General features: G+C 32.5%; 1 protein-coding gene across 5 annotated transcripts in view; it reads left to right on the top strand.

Annotated features, from left to right (window-relative positions):
• Positions 1-15,411, top strand: part of YTHDC2 (YTH N6-methyladenosine RNA binding protein C2) — a 67,993-nt gene extending 52,582 nt beyond the window's left edge. For 3 of the 5 annotated variants that reach the window (XM_024743361.1, XM_024743359.1, XM_024743362.1), the window contains exons 26-29: positions 3,370-3,544; positions 9,310-9,513; positions 10,267-10,449; positions 11,673-15,411. In XM_024743361.1, the coding sequence (XP_024599129.1) occupies positions 3,370-3,544; positions 9,310-9,513; positions 10,267-10,449; positions 11,673-11,753 (643 nt within the window). In that variant the 3' untranslated portion in view covers positions 11,754-15,411. Of the gene's footprint in view, positions 1-3,369; positions 3,545-9,309; positions 9,514-10,266; positions 10,450-11,672 lie in introns of those variants that run through there. The other 2 variants (XM_024743360.1, XR_003003042.1) reach the window with 2 other exon arrangements.
• Positions 15,412-17,353: the final 1,942 nt, after the last annotated feature.

Raw genomic sequence — 17,353 nt, 5'->3', positions numbered from 1 at the left:
TAATAATGAGAGCTCTTATATTGAATTATTTATCCAAAAATGTATTGTGGTATAATAGTGGTTATAATGAATTGTTGGTCATGATTCAGAAATATTTCTGGTTGTAAAAATATTTGTTAGAATCAAATTTAAATTTCTTTATATCAGTTAATTTTTTTTTTTAAACCAGGTTAGAATTGATAACAGAGACAAAATTCTTGCTTGGAATGCTAATTTTGGCAGTATGGTAGATAGTTTCTGTGATAAGAATATGATTTCATTGTTAAAAACCTGAAAATAGGATCAATGGAAACATAAAAGATATGTAGTGCTTATTGTTTTTCAAGGATCAGATGGAGTATATAGTACCTGCCTTCTTTTGATCAGATTTTACTTATTTGAATGAAGCATAAAAGCATGTTATCAGTTAAGACTTCAGTTGAAAAGGAATAATACATGGTGGTTTCCAAGTTCTTCATATATTACATTTTAGGAATAATTCAACCAATTGCTTAGAAAACCTTCTCATAATATGCATCCCTGAACCTTTTTCTCTGATATAGACACTGCCAAGTGAAAGGAAAATAGTAAAAAACACATTTTCTACTTAGACACGCCTCACTTTTTAAAAAGATTGTTCTAAAAGTTTACTTGAACAATGATTGTTTAGAATGTGAGAATACATTTGCATAGAAATTATGTGGTAGAGTTATTTATAGACTAATCTGTAAAAAACCTGTTATGTTCACAGAGACTTTTTACACACATATGTGTCTATATACATACATACTACACACATACATTTTTAGGGAAAAAAAACCTTCATTTTTTTTTCTTTATAAAAGTAAGACATACTCATTTAATAAAATTTGGAAATACAGAAGAAGAAAATCAGAATTATAAAGTGTAGTATTAGTTATGCTTTAGAAACTGATTATCTTATAAATTCATTTTTCCGCCTGTGATACCAGTGTCTACCATTTTCCTTTCCTTACAAGTTGTAGCCTTGCATTCTTCATTCTCTTGTCTGTTGAACAGTGAGATACAGAATTTCATCCACTTTTAGACTTTTGCTAGCATTAATAGATAAGGCCTGGAATTGATGTAGCTTGGTGAGGAATAGAATGAGGACTCTTAGGAAGATTTATTTTTGAATGGAGAAGTTATAATCTTTCTAGGATTACTTCTTGGAGAAAAGGGATTTATAGTTAGAGTTTTCATGCTAGCATGGCAAGATATAGATTAGATAATTTCTTTTAATAAAAGCATTTTATTGAAACTATTTTTTTAAAGTTTAAGAAACTATTTAAAAATAGAAGTTGCCCACATCCCACCTTAAAATTAAACCAATTTTTATTGTCATTTTCTAAATAATAACTTGCTCATTTACAGAGAATAAACATATCTTTTCTATAAGAAAAATGAGATATAAATGAGTTAGCTCTTTGTTCCTCTTAAATAAAAATTTAGGTTAGAAGGGTTTACACGAATGTTTTGTTTCTACGTGCATGAAACTTTGGGGGGGAAGCCAAGTATGAGAGAAAAACTTAGAATAGAGCACAGAGTCAAAGATCAAATTGAAAACCACGAAAGTAGACATTTAGTTCTATTGAAAACATCATTTTTATTTTAATAAGGTATTACACTCAGTTAAGTTCTGTTACCTAATTTTCAGGTAAATAAAGTACCAGGGAAAGAATGATGGAATTTTAGAGGTGTAACTTGATAATTCATTGAACGTCAATTCATGAGAGGGAAAAAAACCTGAAAAGTTGGTTCTTTACATTTATCAAGTTGTTATTAATTATTCAGATGTTTATTCATTATATATTTTCGTTAATATTTTTAGGTTTTTAGCTATTTTATTTCATTTTTGAACGAAATAGTATTGGATCTAAGATACTTACTGAAAGAGAAGCAAATTGTGGGGATAAGCTATTTTAACTTCTTTTGAAGGCAGAATAATTATAATTGCAAGACTCAGTGGAAGTTTATATACTATTGATGACTTGGCCTTTTTTGTTTCGTTTGTTTATTACAAATATTGTTAAACATAGCAAAGTAAATGATATGTCATGGTGAATTCCATATTTCAACTTCACTAGTTTACCAAGATTTTCACCTATTTGCTTTATCTACCCCAATTATTTTTTTCTTGCTTCTTTTCTTTTTCTGTTTACATATTTCAAAAATCAGTCTCATGCATCATGTCATTTTACCCTTCTGTATTTAAATATGCATCTCTTAAAAATAGAGGGATTTTTCCTACATAATCAAAATCCAATTATCAGTCCCAAGAAAATAATCATTTCCCCAATTCTCAAACTATAGATTTATTTGAAACAACATCTAGGGAGGACTCATGCATTGTATTAGGGTGTCTTGTTTCTTGAATCTCTTGTGATCTAGAGCAGTTAGTTCCTCTGCTGACTTTTTTTAGGGAACGAGGTCAGTGGCATTAGATGTACCACATTCTGTATTGGTTTCTTTTTATTGCTATACCCTATGTATTTCATGGAAAATGGTGGTTAGCTCTCAGGGCTTGATTAGATCCAGTGTTTTGGCAAGAATATTTTATAGGTAGTATGAACTTTATATTGCACTACTTTAGGAAGTACTTAATGTCTTTTTTTTAATGTCTGGTTGTTCCACTAAGATGTATACTTTTTAAAAAATTATAAAATTCCTGACTGCTGTTTTTGCTGCATTTATTGATAGAATTTTAAAACAGAAGAATCTTAGCGTTTATCTAATTTACTCCCTTTATCTAACAGGTAAGGAAATTAAAACTCAGATAAATTAAGACTTGCCCAGGATCACCTGCCTCGTTAGTTGTAAATTTAGTACTGTCCCAAAAATCTTCTCTCCTGACTCTAGTCCTGTCTTATTTCCACTTTACCATACTGTAATTTTTAGTATACTTTTGAAATCTATTGTATTTGGCTTTACGATATTATATGAAAGTGGAACGGAAGCGGAGTCAGTGATATTCTAGTAAAGGCCGTTAGCACAGGTATATTTAATTAATTTTATAATGTTAAAAGACATTAAATATCAATATAAGACATTATAATTGTTAAGGACTTATCCTGGACTGACATTAAAAGAGATTAGGAGTTTTGTAAGGGAATAATACTTGGGTATTTAATATTAAGTTAAAGATTTTTATAGGTTGTTTTAAATGTATTTTTGTATTATTTTAAATGTTGTTTTTGTAAGTATACCGTAATAATACAACTCTTTCATCTAAATGTAATTGAAGAATGAAATTGCCTTTTTAAATACTATTCCATAAATCAAAGTGTCATTGGAGCTTTGGTTTGAAATGGACTGTGCTTTGTATTATGAACTTATGTATAACTGATCTTTGCTTCCTCATTTTCACTCAAGAGTATTGATGAAATCTCCATCTCCAGCACTGCACCCACCTCAGAAGTACAAAGACAGAGGAATTTTACATCCTAAACGAAGCACTGATGACAGGTCAGATCAGTCTTCTGTGAATACAGACAGCAATAATTATCAAAGTCCTTGTGCTAGTCCTTCTCCTCCATCCTCAGGAAAGGTAGAGTATCAAGGATTTGTAGCAAATCTGATGTTACATATTTAAACAAAATTATAAAATTGTTTTTAAGTGACTAATCATGGCCTCTGTTCTAGATATAAATAGAAGCTGACAAACAGTAAATTTTTTAGTTTTTTCCTGCTTGCCAAGTATTTTAGGTTATTATCATCTTGGGGTGTTTTAAACCTAATAGGTCATTCACTGATGGCATGTAGCTAGGCAGTTCATGATTTCCTTTCTGTATCTTTAGAACCTTTTTTTGTTCAAAACAAATGACAAGAAGATTTTCTTAGATTAATTTTGGTTCATACCTTCAGAATTGAAAACAATAGTTTCTTTCAATTCTTAATTGATTTCTCCAATTCAATGGTTATATTAAAAAACACAAGACTGGATGGGGTTAGGAAGATAGGAAATGTTGATAAAGAATTGAGAACTATGTATCTTTTAAAAAATTTGTAATACGGATGACTTCAAATGTCTAGAATATGTTTACATTTACTTTCCTGCATTGTTAGTACCTGAGTATTCGATTAGTGTTCGTTAGCTATATGATGTGGTTCTGGTGAAAATGTCTGCTGAACTACTCTTGTTAAATAAGAGGAAAAGCAGTGTTTTTGCAGATTTGCATTCTTAGGTTTTAAGGTTTTTTTGTTTTTAATTTTAAAGTGCCTTTATTAAGGCATAATTTACACAATAAAATTCACGAATTTAAACTGTACAATTGAGTGAATTTTGACAAATGTATACAATCATGTAACTGTACTATAGTCATGTAGAGAACATGCGCATCACCCCTAGATTCTGGCAACCACTAAACTGCTCTTTGTTCTGGGAATTTTGCTTTTTTTGGTACTTCCTGTAAATGGAATGTATATAGCTTTTTATGACAGGCTATTTCACTTTTGAAATTCATCTGTATTATTGAGTGTATTATTAGTTTATTTTTATTGCTGAGTAGTATTCCATTGTATGGATATGCCACAGTATGTTTATCTATTTACCATTGATGGACATTTGGATCATTTCTACTTTTTGACTATTATGAATAATATTCAGGTACAAATCTTTACATATAGATATGTTTTCTAATCTTGGGTACATACCCAGGAGTAGGTTTGTTGGGTTGTATGGTAAGTATAACTTTACAAGAAACTACTCAACTGTTTTCTGAAATAGCTGTACTATTTTCTATTCCCTTCAATAATCTATGAGAATTCCATTTGTTCAGTATTCATAACAATACTTAACATTACTAGTCTCTTAATTTTAGCCATTCTCGTGGGTATATAGTGATACTCCACTGTAGTTTTAATTTTCATTTCCCCAGTGACTAAGGATGTTGAGCATCATTTCATGTGCTTTTTTGCCATTTCTGAATCTTCTTTGGCGAAATATCTGTGCAAATTTTTGTTAACCTCTTTACATTGTTTATTGGTTGTCTTTTTTTATTTAGTTGTAAGAGTTTCTTAGTATATTCTGGATACAAGTCTTAATTTTATGTTTTGAACATTTTTTCTAATAGTCTGTGCTTGCATTTCGTCCCCTGCATCGGCAGGCGGACTCTCAACCACTGCGCCACCAGGGAAGCCCTACATTTTCTTAATGGTGTCTTTTTTTTTTCTCATGTAACCCATCACTTTATTTATTTATGAGTGTTTTTAAAATTTTTTAATTTTTTATTGAGGTATGCTTGATTTACAATAGTATATTAGTTTTATGTGTACAACATAGTGATTCAATATTTTTATAGATCATACTCCACTTAAAGTTGTTACAAAATAATGGCTGTATTTCCCCTGTGCTGTACAATGTATCCTTGTTGCTTATTTACTTTATTTTATTTTTTATATTTTTAATTTAATTTTTATTATATGTTGGAGTATAGTTGATTTACAATATTGTATTAGGTTCAGGTGTACAGCAAAGTGATTCAGTTGTCTTTTAAAGAACAAATATTGATGGAAATCCATTTAATCTATTTTTTTCTATTTTGGTTTCATCTGTTTTTTGTATTAGGGTTCATATTTTTGGTGTCCTAAGAAGTCCTTGCCTAACCCAAGATTTTCTCCTGTACTTTCTTCTAGAGATTTTACAGTTGGAACTTCTACATGTATTGATAGGTATATGATCTATTTCATATACCTTGAATTAATTAATTTCAAGTTAATTTTTGTTTATAGTATGGGTGGGTGAACAATAATTTTTTGGTCTTTGCCTATACAGTTGTTCCAGAGCCATCTGTTGAAAAGATCTTTTATTCATTGAATTACCTTGGCACCTTTGTCAAGAATCAATTGACCATAAATATGTTTTCTACTTATTGGACTCTATTTCATTGATCTGCATACTTCTCCTTTGCCAGTGCTACAGTGACTTGATTATATAATAGCTTCCTAGTAAGTCTTGAAATCAGTTAATGATTTTTCTCCAACTTTGTTCTTCTTTTGCAAAATTGTTTTGGTTCTTCTACAATCTTTGTGCTTTTGTATAAACTTAGAAGAAGCTTGTCAATTTCTACAGAAAAACTTTTTGTATTTTGAGTGGAATTGCATTAAATCTATAGATCAACTTGAAAATCTACAATTAACAATTTTTAATCTTCCAATCCATAAGCATAGCTGCATTTATTTAGATATTCTTTAATTTCTCTCAACAGTGTTTTGTAAATTTCAGAGTTCAAATATTACAGTTTTCTTCTTACATTTATTCCTAAATAGTTTATATTTTTGATGCTGTTGTTTTTTTTAAATTTTAAGTTTCAGTTCATTGGTATCATATAGAAATGCATTTGATTTTTGTATATTTATCCTATATCCTATGACCTTACTTCACTTATTAATTCTATTAGCTTTTTATGTAGATTTCTCAGGATTTTCTACATGGACAATCATGCTGTTAATAAAGGTAGTTTTACTTCTTTCCTTTCCAAAGTGAACGCCGTTTATTTCTTTTTTGCCTTATATCTATGGCTAGAACCTGCAATAAAATATTTAATAAAGATGCTGAGAGTCCTCCTCTTTGTCTTGACCTTAGAGGGTAAATCTTAAGTCTTCCACCATTTAGTGGGATGTTTTCTTTTGGACCTAGTTTGATAAGAAGGTTTGTTAGGAATAAGCATTGAATTATACTCAGTGTTTTTTTTTTTTTACATCTATTGAAATGATAACACAATTCTTTTGGTCTGTTAATATAATGGATTTCATTGATTGATTTTCTATTGTTTATACCTCTCTTGGTAATAATCTATTATCCTTTTAAAATATTGCTAGATTTGATTTTGTTCAATCAAAAATTTTGTTAAATGAGGGATCTTTGTTTATGAGAGATATTATTCTCTAGTTATCTTTTCTTATGTTATCTTTGGATGGTTTTGGTATCAGAATAATGCTGTACTCTTAAAGATTAGTTGGGAAGTGTTCCTTCCACTTCAATTTTTGGAAGAGATGTGTAGATTTGGTATTGTTTCTTCCTTAAATGTTTGATAGAATTCACTAGTTAAGTCATTTTTACCTTACCCTAATGTATCCTGAATCAGTATTATGCCCTTTCAGTTACAGTTTGAGAACCTTGCAACAATGTACTTTTATTTTACCCTTCAATCCATTATGTTATTGGTTTCATACATTTTTTTCAACATATGTTATAAATGCCACAATGTATTGCTTTTTACTTACATAGTCAATTATCTTTTTAGCAAAAGTTAGGAAAATGTTCTTTATATTTACTCAATATTTACAGTTTCCTGTGCTTTTTATTCTTTTGTGTTGACACGAATTTCTGTCTTGGATCATATTCTTCTGGCTGAAAACCTTCTTTTAACATTTCTTTAAGTACAGATCTGCAGGAAATGAATTCTTTTAGCTTTTGTGTGAAAATTCTTTTTCACTTTTATTTTTGAAAGATATTTTTACTGTGTATATAATTCTAGGTTGACAGTGATTTTCTTTCATTATTATAATACTAGATTAGTAATTTACATAGTTTCTCATGGGATGTCTAGTATCATTCTTATCTTTCTTTCTCCATATATAATTTGTCTTTTTTTCCCCTAGCTGCTTTTAAGATTTTCTTTTTCTCACTGGTTTTCAGCAATTTGATTTTGATATGACTCGGTCTGGTTCTCTTTATATTTCCTGTTTAATCTGTATATTTATACTTTCCATCAATTTTGGGAAATTTAACACCATTATTTTTCATATATTTTTTTATATCTCATCTCTCCCCCTTCTTCTCTGGAACTCTAGGTATACAAATGTAAGACTACTTGATATTGTTCCATGGGTCACTGATATTCTCTTCATTTTTTTCAGTTGTTTTTGTCTCTTTCCTTCATTTGAGATCATTTCTATTGCTACATCTTTAAATTCACTGATGTTTTTATTTGTAATGTTTAATCTGATGTGCATTCTTTTTAGTGTATTTTTACTTCATATATTATATTTTAATCTCCAGAACTTCTTTTGGGTCTTTAAAAAAATACATTCTATTTCCCCACTCATCACATTTATGTTTCCTCCACCTTCTTGAACGTAGCACATAGATTTAGGATAGCTGCTTTAAATTCTTATCTCCTAATATCATCATCTGTCAGATCTCACTCTGTTCCTGTTGATTAGTCTTTTTCTGGTTGTGTGTCATATTCTCCTGTTGTTTGCATTCCTTAAAATTTTGTTTGGCTGCTATATTTTTGTTGTATTTCTTTAAATAGTGTTAGACATTTTTCTGATACACAGTTAAGTTAGTTGCAATCAGTGTAATCCTTTCAGGATTTGCTTTTAAGCAGTGTTAGGGTGGATCCAGGGCAGTTTTTATTCTGATACTAATTTAGTTCCAGTACTAAAGTATGATCCTTCTGTGGGCTAATGCACTATGTATTACAAGTTCTTTCTCTTCTGTCTGGAATAAGATGAAATATTCCCAACTGTGTGTGAGCTCTAAGAACTCTTTTCCTTTGGATCTTTCCTGGCCTCAGGTCATTTTTTCTTACCTATGTGCAGGTCACTACTTACCCCAAAACTTCTGGGAACCCCTTCTGCAGTTCCCTGGGAGTTCTCTTCCCATGAAGCTTCCTTCTATATAGTACACTGCCGTGGAAAATCTAGTTACCTTGGCCTCTAAACTCTAAGGTCTATGTCTGCAATTCAGTAAGACCATTGGATTCTGTTTGTGTTTCCCTTCCCGCATTGCCGCCTGGAAACTGTATCGAAGCAGTAAGCTGGAGCAATTTTTGTTTTGTTTTCAGACTTCGCAAGTTTATTAAAATATTTTCTGAAAGTACATTTGGAGTGTAAATCAAAGTTGGCAAACCAGGATCCTTTCTTTCTTTTTTTTTTTCTGTGGTGTGTGGGCCTCTCACTGTTGTGGCCTCTCCTGTTGTGGAGCACAGGCTCTGGATGCGCAGGCTCAGCGGCCATGGCTCACGGCCCCAGCCGCTCCGTGGCATGTGAGATCTTCCCGGACCAGGGCACGAACCCGTGTCCCCTGCATCAGCAGGCGGACTCTCAACCACTGTGCCACCAGGGAAGCCCAGGATCCTTTCTTGATAAGGGATTTTGAATACTCTGAAAATGAGTGCTTGGTTTTGGCTCTTTAACCTCATTTTGACTGAGCCTTGTGTAGGTTTTCAGGCATTATAGAGCTATTTGCATTTCTTGACTATTTGGTAAAATATTTTGGTTTATATATTTATGAAGATGTTTAATGGAGCCTATTGATTTTGAAAGGTCAAATTACTTTTCAAGAATTTATACTTCCTTTTTTAGGGCTCAAAATCTCCTTCACCAAGACCAAACATGCCTATTCGATACTTCATAATGAAGAGTAGCAATCTGAGAAATCTTGAAATTTCTCAACAGAAGGGTATCTGGTCTACAACCTCTAGTAATGAGAGGAAGCTAAACCGAGCCTTTTGGGAAAGCAGCATGGTTTACTTGATATTTTCTGTTCAAGGATCTGGACATTTCCAGGTGAGCCATCCTGAAGCAGTAAAAGGGCATTGTTCTTCTGTCTGCAGATCAGATCATTTAAATCATAGTGGTTAAAAAGAAGCTGGCTTTTTATTGCATTGGAATGGAAGAATACATTGTGCTTGGATGAGGAATATATTGCACCTCTTCAAAGGAATGATGTATAGGGATCCCTTTACTTTTGCCTTGTTTTACCAGAGCTTTTCCAGATAAACAATTTTTCCTTTTGAGACAACTTTAGATTTACTATTTCTCAGGTGGATTAAAAGTAATGAGAAGTGTGGCTTTTTGATAAAATGTTTATTTAAAATAGGCCAAAGAGATTAGTTTTGACTGTCAGGAAACTGAGTGTGTTTCTTAATTCATCTTTACTTGATGTATATCTGAATTTATAAAATAATGAATTATTATTTGATATTATTATCATTTTTGGAATTAAAAACCTAGAAATTAGATTGTATCCATTTGTAATGGATAAATGTGGGTTTAGAACTATGATATATTATTTAGAAAATATCTGTATTTGAAATTATATTAGAAGGCTGGAATTGGTCTTTCCTCTAAAATTTGCTAATTCATCTTTTTATAAAAAACAATGGGTGGCTTTCTGGATTTTTGTTATATATCTATTATTTTTATATTACATTTTTACCTTAAAATAAAAAAAAAACAACTCAGAGTTTCTCAGATAAATTGAATTCAGAGTCTTAATGTCATCCTCACCTTCACCATTTCCCCTCATTTTACCCACAGGGATTTTCTAGAATGTCTTCTGAGATAGGAAGGGAAAAGAGTCAGGACTGGGGTTCAGCTGGACTAGGAGGAGTGTTTAAGGTGGAGTGGATACGAAAAGAAAGTCTTCCCTTTCAGTTTGCACACCATTTACTCAATCCTTGGAATGACAACAAGAAAGTCCAGATAAGCAGAGATGGGCAGGTATGCAATGGCATTTAATATTTTTCTTCCACTCTTCTTTTTGTTTTGTTTGGCTGTTATTCAGTGATTTGTTTGAGGAGCAAATGCAAGAATACAAATTGTATATTCTATGTGGACATGGGGAGATAATGGTTCAGATTTGTAAAAGAGGTAGTTAGAAGCCTACTTTCAAATGTGCCTGACAGAGCTCATTGTTTTTTTTAACATTTTGTAAATTTGACTTCTCTCTGTCATTGCATATATAAAATCTTTCATAAGTCAATTCTTGGAGGTTCCTGTTTAAGTAAAGATATGATCAAAACCTAGTGTAATTCTGAAGTAATTTCACTAAAGTCTAAGGATAACAACAGTATCTAAGTTCTTTGTGGCTTTAACTAATAATATAACATAAATAATAACCTTTTAATATTTTTGTGACTTGTTTTATTTCTATTATGCTTTGCTTGGCCTTCATGATGCTGCTATGTATTTTAAACTAGTTAAGGTGATGGGAATTAACATATATTGATATATTGACTACTGTGCTAGCTTCTTTATATGAGGTAGTTCAATTCTTAGGCCTAAAATGAGTTATTAGCCAAATATTTTATAGGAGAAAATAGATTCAGAGAATCTATCTAGTCTTGCCTAAGGTCACATCTAATACTTTATTTGAACAAGTGTGACTCAGTTCAAATCACCATATGAAAAGTGTTAGGGTTCCTTTTAAGTGCACGTGATGTCACAAGGGGACTATAAATGCTCTTTTCAAATATATAAAAATATTTTCATTTTTATTCTATAATAATGATTTTGAAATAAGTCACATTCCTTATAGTCATCCAAGATACTTTCTTGAGAAAAATACCCCAAACATCTAATATGCTAAGTATCACCATAAACCTTTGGAAGTTTAAGCTGAGTGCTTTTGCTAAATCTCCACGAAAACAAAATTTATTATTTCCAGATAGAAAAAATTGCAGAAGAACTTCCTGGAAATTTCTCACCATTTTGTCACAGATAGTTGCAATATTTTCAGGTTAACTACAATCTTGGAAATCTGGAAGTCAACTCTGAATCTTAACGAAAAGAATTAGAGCAATGCATAACATAGGAGTTTAGCATGTTCTTGTAGAAACATGGAATTTGAGTTGATTTTCTTACATTTTTATCAGTATAGGTTTTGATGATAAAAAATTCAGTCTGGTCCTTTTTATGTTCATTCTGACTTTTGGTTTATCTAGGAACTAGAACCTCAGGTTGGTGAACAGTTGCTCCAGTTATGGGAACGCCTTTCATTGGGAGAAAAAACCACAACTGATTGACATTCAGGTTATAACATACTTGACTTTGAGTACTGGCAGTATTTGTGATCATTAAGGATATCTTTCAGATTATTTATCTTTTCTTTTTTTCTTCTTTTTCTTCCTCTTCTTCTTCTTCTTCTTTTTTTTTTAACCCTTCCAGACTTCTTAGCTTCAGAAGAACATCATGCCTACTCATAACCACTGAATGCACTGACTTCCAAAAACTGAAATGGGGTCGTGTGTTATTCTGAATGGGCTTTTCTGGTTGAAAGTGTTGCTTTAGAACCACCATCTTCATATAAAAGAGAAAAGGATAATTTAATTTTTATAGTGATCATAGGGAATGATTATATGTTTGTTAATATGTTTATAATTGAATGAAATAGAGTTAGTTTCATTATTTAACACAATAGCAGTTAAACATACTTAATTTGAAGTTAAACATTTCATTTGTTTGAAACACTGACTTAGAACTCTTATTGGTGATTTTTTTTAATGCAGAGTAAATTGTTTACTTTTAAGAAAGGTCTGACTATATCTGTCCATCTGAGCAACATTTTAAAAGAGTCGACTCTAAAGATTTATCATTAAAAAACAAGCAAAGAAAAGCAAATGACCAAAATCTAAAAATGTCCCTTTCAAAAATAATGTGTGCTGATTAAGGACTATTCATTGTGCCATTTTTAACCTGAGGCACATTAAGGAAAAAAAAAAAAGAAAGGATGTTCTTTTTTTGCAACTATGAAATGCAGTAAAAACTGAAGAAAGGCAGAATTCCTCCCTGACTTTGATCAGATTAAGTGCTTAGTTTTATTCCTGGTGCTACCTCTTTTAACCTGATGTGTCCCAAACATTCTTTTCTCCTACATTACAGTCGTCACACATCTCTGATATAAAAACAGTGATTATGATCTCTTTGTTTTGGCTAGAGAAAGTTGATTTAGACAAGTTAAAAATTTAAGTAAATTATACAAGTTGAAAAGAAATGCTCTTAACAGTTACTGGTAGCTTAGTTTCTCTATGTCTTCCAAACTGAAGCCTCCAAACGCCACAATTCTAAATGCCTTCTATTTGTTTTCTAGTACTTTTTATTCTACTTATGTTTCCAGGTAAGATTTCTCTTTGCATTTGTGGTTTAATAAATGGTGGGTAACTTTTTGTAAACCCATGTTAGTGCCAACTCTCATATATTTCTTTGCCATCTCAGAATTATTTGGTTTGCTCTCTTTACCACAATTGTCTATGAAGTTTCCTTAGACGCTTTCTGAAGAGAAATGGAGGTACAGGGAGAAATCAAAGAAATGTCTTGGTTACTGAGTTCTATCTGGTTTGATAGCACTTCTCATGATGCAGTTGGGTCATTGCCATGTAACAAAAAACAAACATGAATATGATTTAAAGACAAAAAGAAAACTCTAAGTCCTCTTCTTCTGTATTTGAGAACAAAGAAGTGAAAAATCATGGGTCAACATAAAATCTTGGGAACTCTTCTACTTTCTCTGGTAAAGCATTATATGTTGGTGCATTAGTTTAAAATGTCGGCTGTGACTTTTGCCTGTATTTGTAGGTACAGGATTTTTGTTTGTTTTATACTTTGAAACATACCTGTAAATTAAGCCTATGTGAATTATGTTCCACTATATGTGTATTACACTTCTTTTCCTATTAGAGCAAGTTGTGGTTTTCTGATAATGGATACATTTTGTTTAGGTACATATTTAGCAGTTCACAGTGTCCTAATTTGGAAGTAAGAACTTCTAAAAAATAGAAGTTGTTTTAATTTCCATCTGTTTTCTAATATATATCCCTGTATGTAAATGATGTGTTTGTTGATATTTAAGATGAACACAATTTGAATGTAATTAAAATGCTGTTTTTTGGAAGAGATGAACTTTAAACATACTTATTAAATGAAGTTCTGTTAAATCATTAAAATTTTGTTATTTCTGACACTATATATTAGGACTAAGGTAACAATGATCAACAATACCCCTTGAGATATTAATGAATTTCATACACTTTGAAGAATACTAAATTGCAATAGAAGGTGATGGCCTCATATCAATACCTCCCCCTCAAAAAAAATTGCCTTATTACGATAGGGGAATGGGGAAAATCCCAAGACGTGTTTTTATATAAAATCCTTTGCTTATTAATAGAATATGTAGCCGTGGACCTTTTGTTCTCAGGACACTGCATGATGGTACTGCATTATTGCATCCACTGAACAACCCAGCTTCACTCTACCAATTACAGCAAAGATAGACAATAAGGAAAGAATAATCTCAAATGAGTACTTCAAGAAAAGACATGTTCATTTAAGAATTTATGCTCAGAGACTCATTCTTCACCATTTAAAATCTTATATCCTGAGACAGAGAAAGTGTTAAGGAATAAGTCAAATGAACTTAACCCCTGAATCAACACCAGGGTGAAAAACTGGACACATAATTCACAAGTGGCCACACCTCTCAGTCCGAATGAGCTTCCCGCAGCACACATCCTCACTGTGCTCCTGAATTCTCCATGATTCCTCTCTACCCAGAGGACCGTACAGTGCAGTCAGTATAGCCAAGGCCACTGGATGCATCATGGTCTTTCTAGCCAAAAATGAATTTCTACTTGGTTGTCTAATAAAATGTCAAATTATGTATATTCAAAATTGAACTACAGTTCTTTCCCCACAATCTATTCCACTTAAGGCTGTCCTATTTTCAATTGATGCCAGTTTCATTCTTTTGGTTGTTCAGACCAGAAAACTTGGAGTCATCCATGATTCCTTTATTTCTCTCAGACTAATCCATCAGAAAATTTTCTTGGCTTCACCTTCAAAATATATCTAGACTCCAGCTGTTTCTCACCACATGTGTCATAACTACTGTGGACTGAGCCACCATCATTCCTAAGATGTCTTCCCTTTTCTCCTGTTCCTCATGCCACCAATCTGTTTTCAACACAGAAATCAGTAGTCCTTTAAAAACATTAAATCAGTTCATATTACTCTGTTGCTCAAAACCCTTCAGCGGCTCCCCATTTCACTCAAAGCCAAAGTCCTTATAATGGTATAAGCACCTTTTATGATCTGATCCCCCATTACATCTCTGAACTTCTCTACTCTACTCTCCTCTGCTCATTCCACTTTAGCCACATTGACCTCCTCACTATTCCTTGAATATACCAGGCACCTTCCAGCATCAGAGACTAGTTTTAGCTATTCACTCTGCCTACTCTTCTCAGAATATCTGTTTGGCCAATTAGTTGTGTCATCATTCAGTGTTAGGTTTACTGTAAATTTTAAAAAAAATTTATTTAACTTCTAGAATTAACAAACAGTAAAATCAAATTTTTCTTAGATGTATAGCTTTATGAATTTTAACACATGTACTGATTTATGTAACTTCCACCACAATCAAGATACAGTTCCATCACCTCCAAAACTCCCTCATGCACCCCTTTGTAGTTATATACCCTTAACACCTGCCAGCCATTGGTCTGTTCTCTGACATTTTCTAGCTTTCTCCTTTTGAGAATATCATTTAAATCATACAGTATGTAACCTTTTGGGTCTGGTTTCTTTCACTCATCATAATGCCTTTAAGAGTGATCCAAGTTGTGTATATCGAAGTTCATTTCTTTTTATCGTGAGTAGTATTCCATTGTATAGAATGTGCCACATTTTGTTTTTAACCATTTACTTGTCAAATGGTATTTAGATTGTTTTCCATTTTGTGTGTGTGTGTGATTATAAGTAAAACAGCTAAACATTTGTGTACAGTATTTTGTGTGGAAATATGTTTCCATTTCTTGAGTAAATACCTAGGACTGGGATTGCTGGAGCATATGGTAAGTGTATGTTTTATTTTATAAGAAACTGCCAAACTGTTTTCCAGAGTGGCTGTACCATTTTTCATTCCTACCAGCGATGTCTTAGAGTTCCTGGTTGCTCCACATACTTGACAGTACTTACTATTGCTAGTATATTTTATTTTCATCATTCTATTAGGTGTGTGATAGCATCTGATCATCGTTTTAAGTTGTATGTCTCTAATGGCTATTAATGTTGACCATCTTTTCATGTGCTCTCTTAGTCTCTTTAGGATGCTATAACAAAATACTACAAATTGTGTGGCTTGTAAACAACCAAAATTTATTTCTTATAGTTCTGGAGCCTGGAAGGCCAAGATCAAGGTGCCAACATAGTTGAGTTTGGGTGCAAGCCCTCTTCCTGCTTGCAGATTGCTGACTTCTTACTGTGTCTTCACATGGTAGAAGGGGATTTTAAAGTCACTAATCTCATTCATAAGGGCTCAGCCCTCATCGTCTAATCACCTGCCAAAGGTCCCAGAAAGATTCCTAATATCATCACATTGGGCATTAGAATTTCAACATAAGAATTTTGAGGGCACACAAACATTCAGCCTCTAGCAGTCACCCTCCATCTTTGGTGAAGTGCCTGTCCAAGTGTTTTGACCATTTAAAAATTAAATCATTTGTTTTCTTACTGTTGAGTTTGGGGATTTCATTATATTTTTGGAATACAAGTTCTTTGTCAGATATGTGATTAAAAATTTATTTTTCTCTCTGTAGCTTTTAATTCTCATAACAGTATTTTTTGTATTTTTAAATTTTTTAAAAAAATCAGTTTTTTTTCTTTTATGAATCATGATTTAGATGTCATATCTAAGAAGTCTTTTGCCTAATCCTTAGTCATGAAGATTTTCTCCTATGTTTCCTTCTAAAAGTTCTGTAGTTATATGTCTTATATTTAGATTCATGATCCATTTTGGGTTAATATTTGTACAGGTTGTGATATTTAGGTTGAGGTTTATTTTTAATGCATATGAATGTCCAGTGGTTTCAACACCATTGTTGAAAACTTTACCTTTATTGAATTGTCTTTGCACCTTTGACAAAAATCAGTTTGCCTATTTCTTTGGCTCTATTTCTGGACTCTCTATTATGTCCCATTGATTTATATATTTGTCCTTCAATACTGAAGTCTCGATTATTGGTGTTTTAGAGTAATTTTTAAAAATTGGGTAGTGAGGACTTGCACTTCTAACCAAGATGGGGAGTAACATGGGCCGTATTTACCTTCTTTCCTGAAACAACATTAAAAAAATAAGACAAAATACATGAAGCTGCAGTTTTCAAGACACTGGACATCAGGTGAAGGACAGTAATTCCTGAGACATAGGAAACAAACAAGGTGAGTCCTACAATTGCCCAAGCTTACTGCCTCAGAGCGTTTCCAGGCTGTGGCATAGGGAGGGGAACTGAAGCAGAACTTGAAAGTTTCTGAGTTGAGGAGACAGAGGTTAGAGTGGGGAAACCAGAGCAGCTAGAGTTCATAGAACAGAAGACCAGAGAGGGTAGAACTGCATAGCAGGTGAACCCCAGAGATCTGTCGGTCTCCATGGAACACTCATCAGAGTGCCGATCAGGTCATGCATGCACAGAAACTGCCTGAGGTCAGGAAAGGAACCATCTGAAAGGATTAAAGGGAATAGTGCCTGGTGCTTATAAAAGGCTAGTAATAGTAACTCTTTTCACTAGCCAGACTTGTAAAAATTCGAAAGAAGGCAGAAAAGAGGAAAAAAGAAGGAACAAATGGAAAT

The sequence above is a fragment of the Neophocaena asiaeorientalis genome, unplaced genomic scaffold, assembly GCF_003031525.2.
Source record: "Neophocaena asiaeorientalis asiaeorientalis breed wild unplaced genomic scaffold, Neophocaena_asiaeorientalis_V1.1 scaffold26, whole genome shotgun sequence".
In the NCBI taxonomy this organism is placed as follows: Eukaryota; Metazoa; Chordata; class Mammalia; order Artiodactyla; family Phocoenidae; genus Neophocaena; species Neophocaena asiaeorientalis.
The sequence above is the reverse complement of the archived record's forward strand: the minus strand, read 5'-3'. Positions and strand labels throughout refer to the sequence as shown.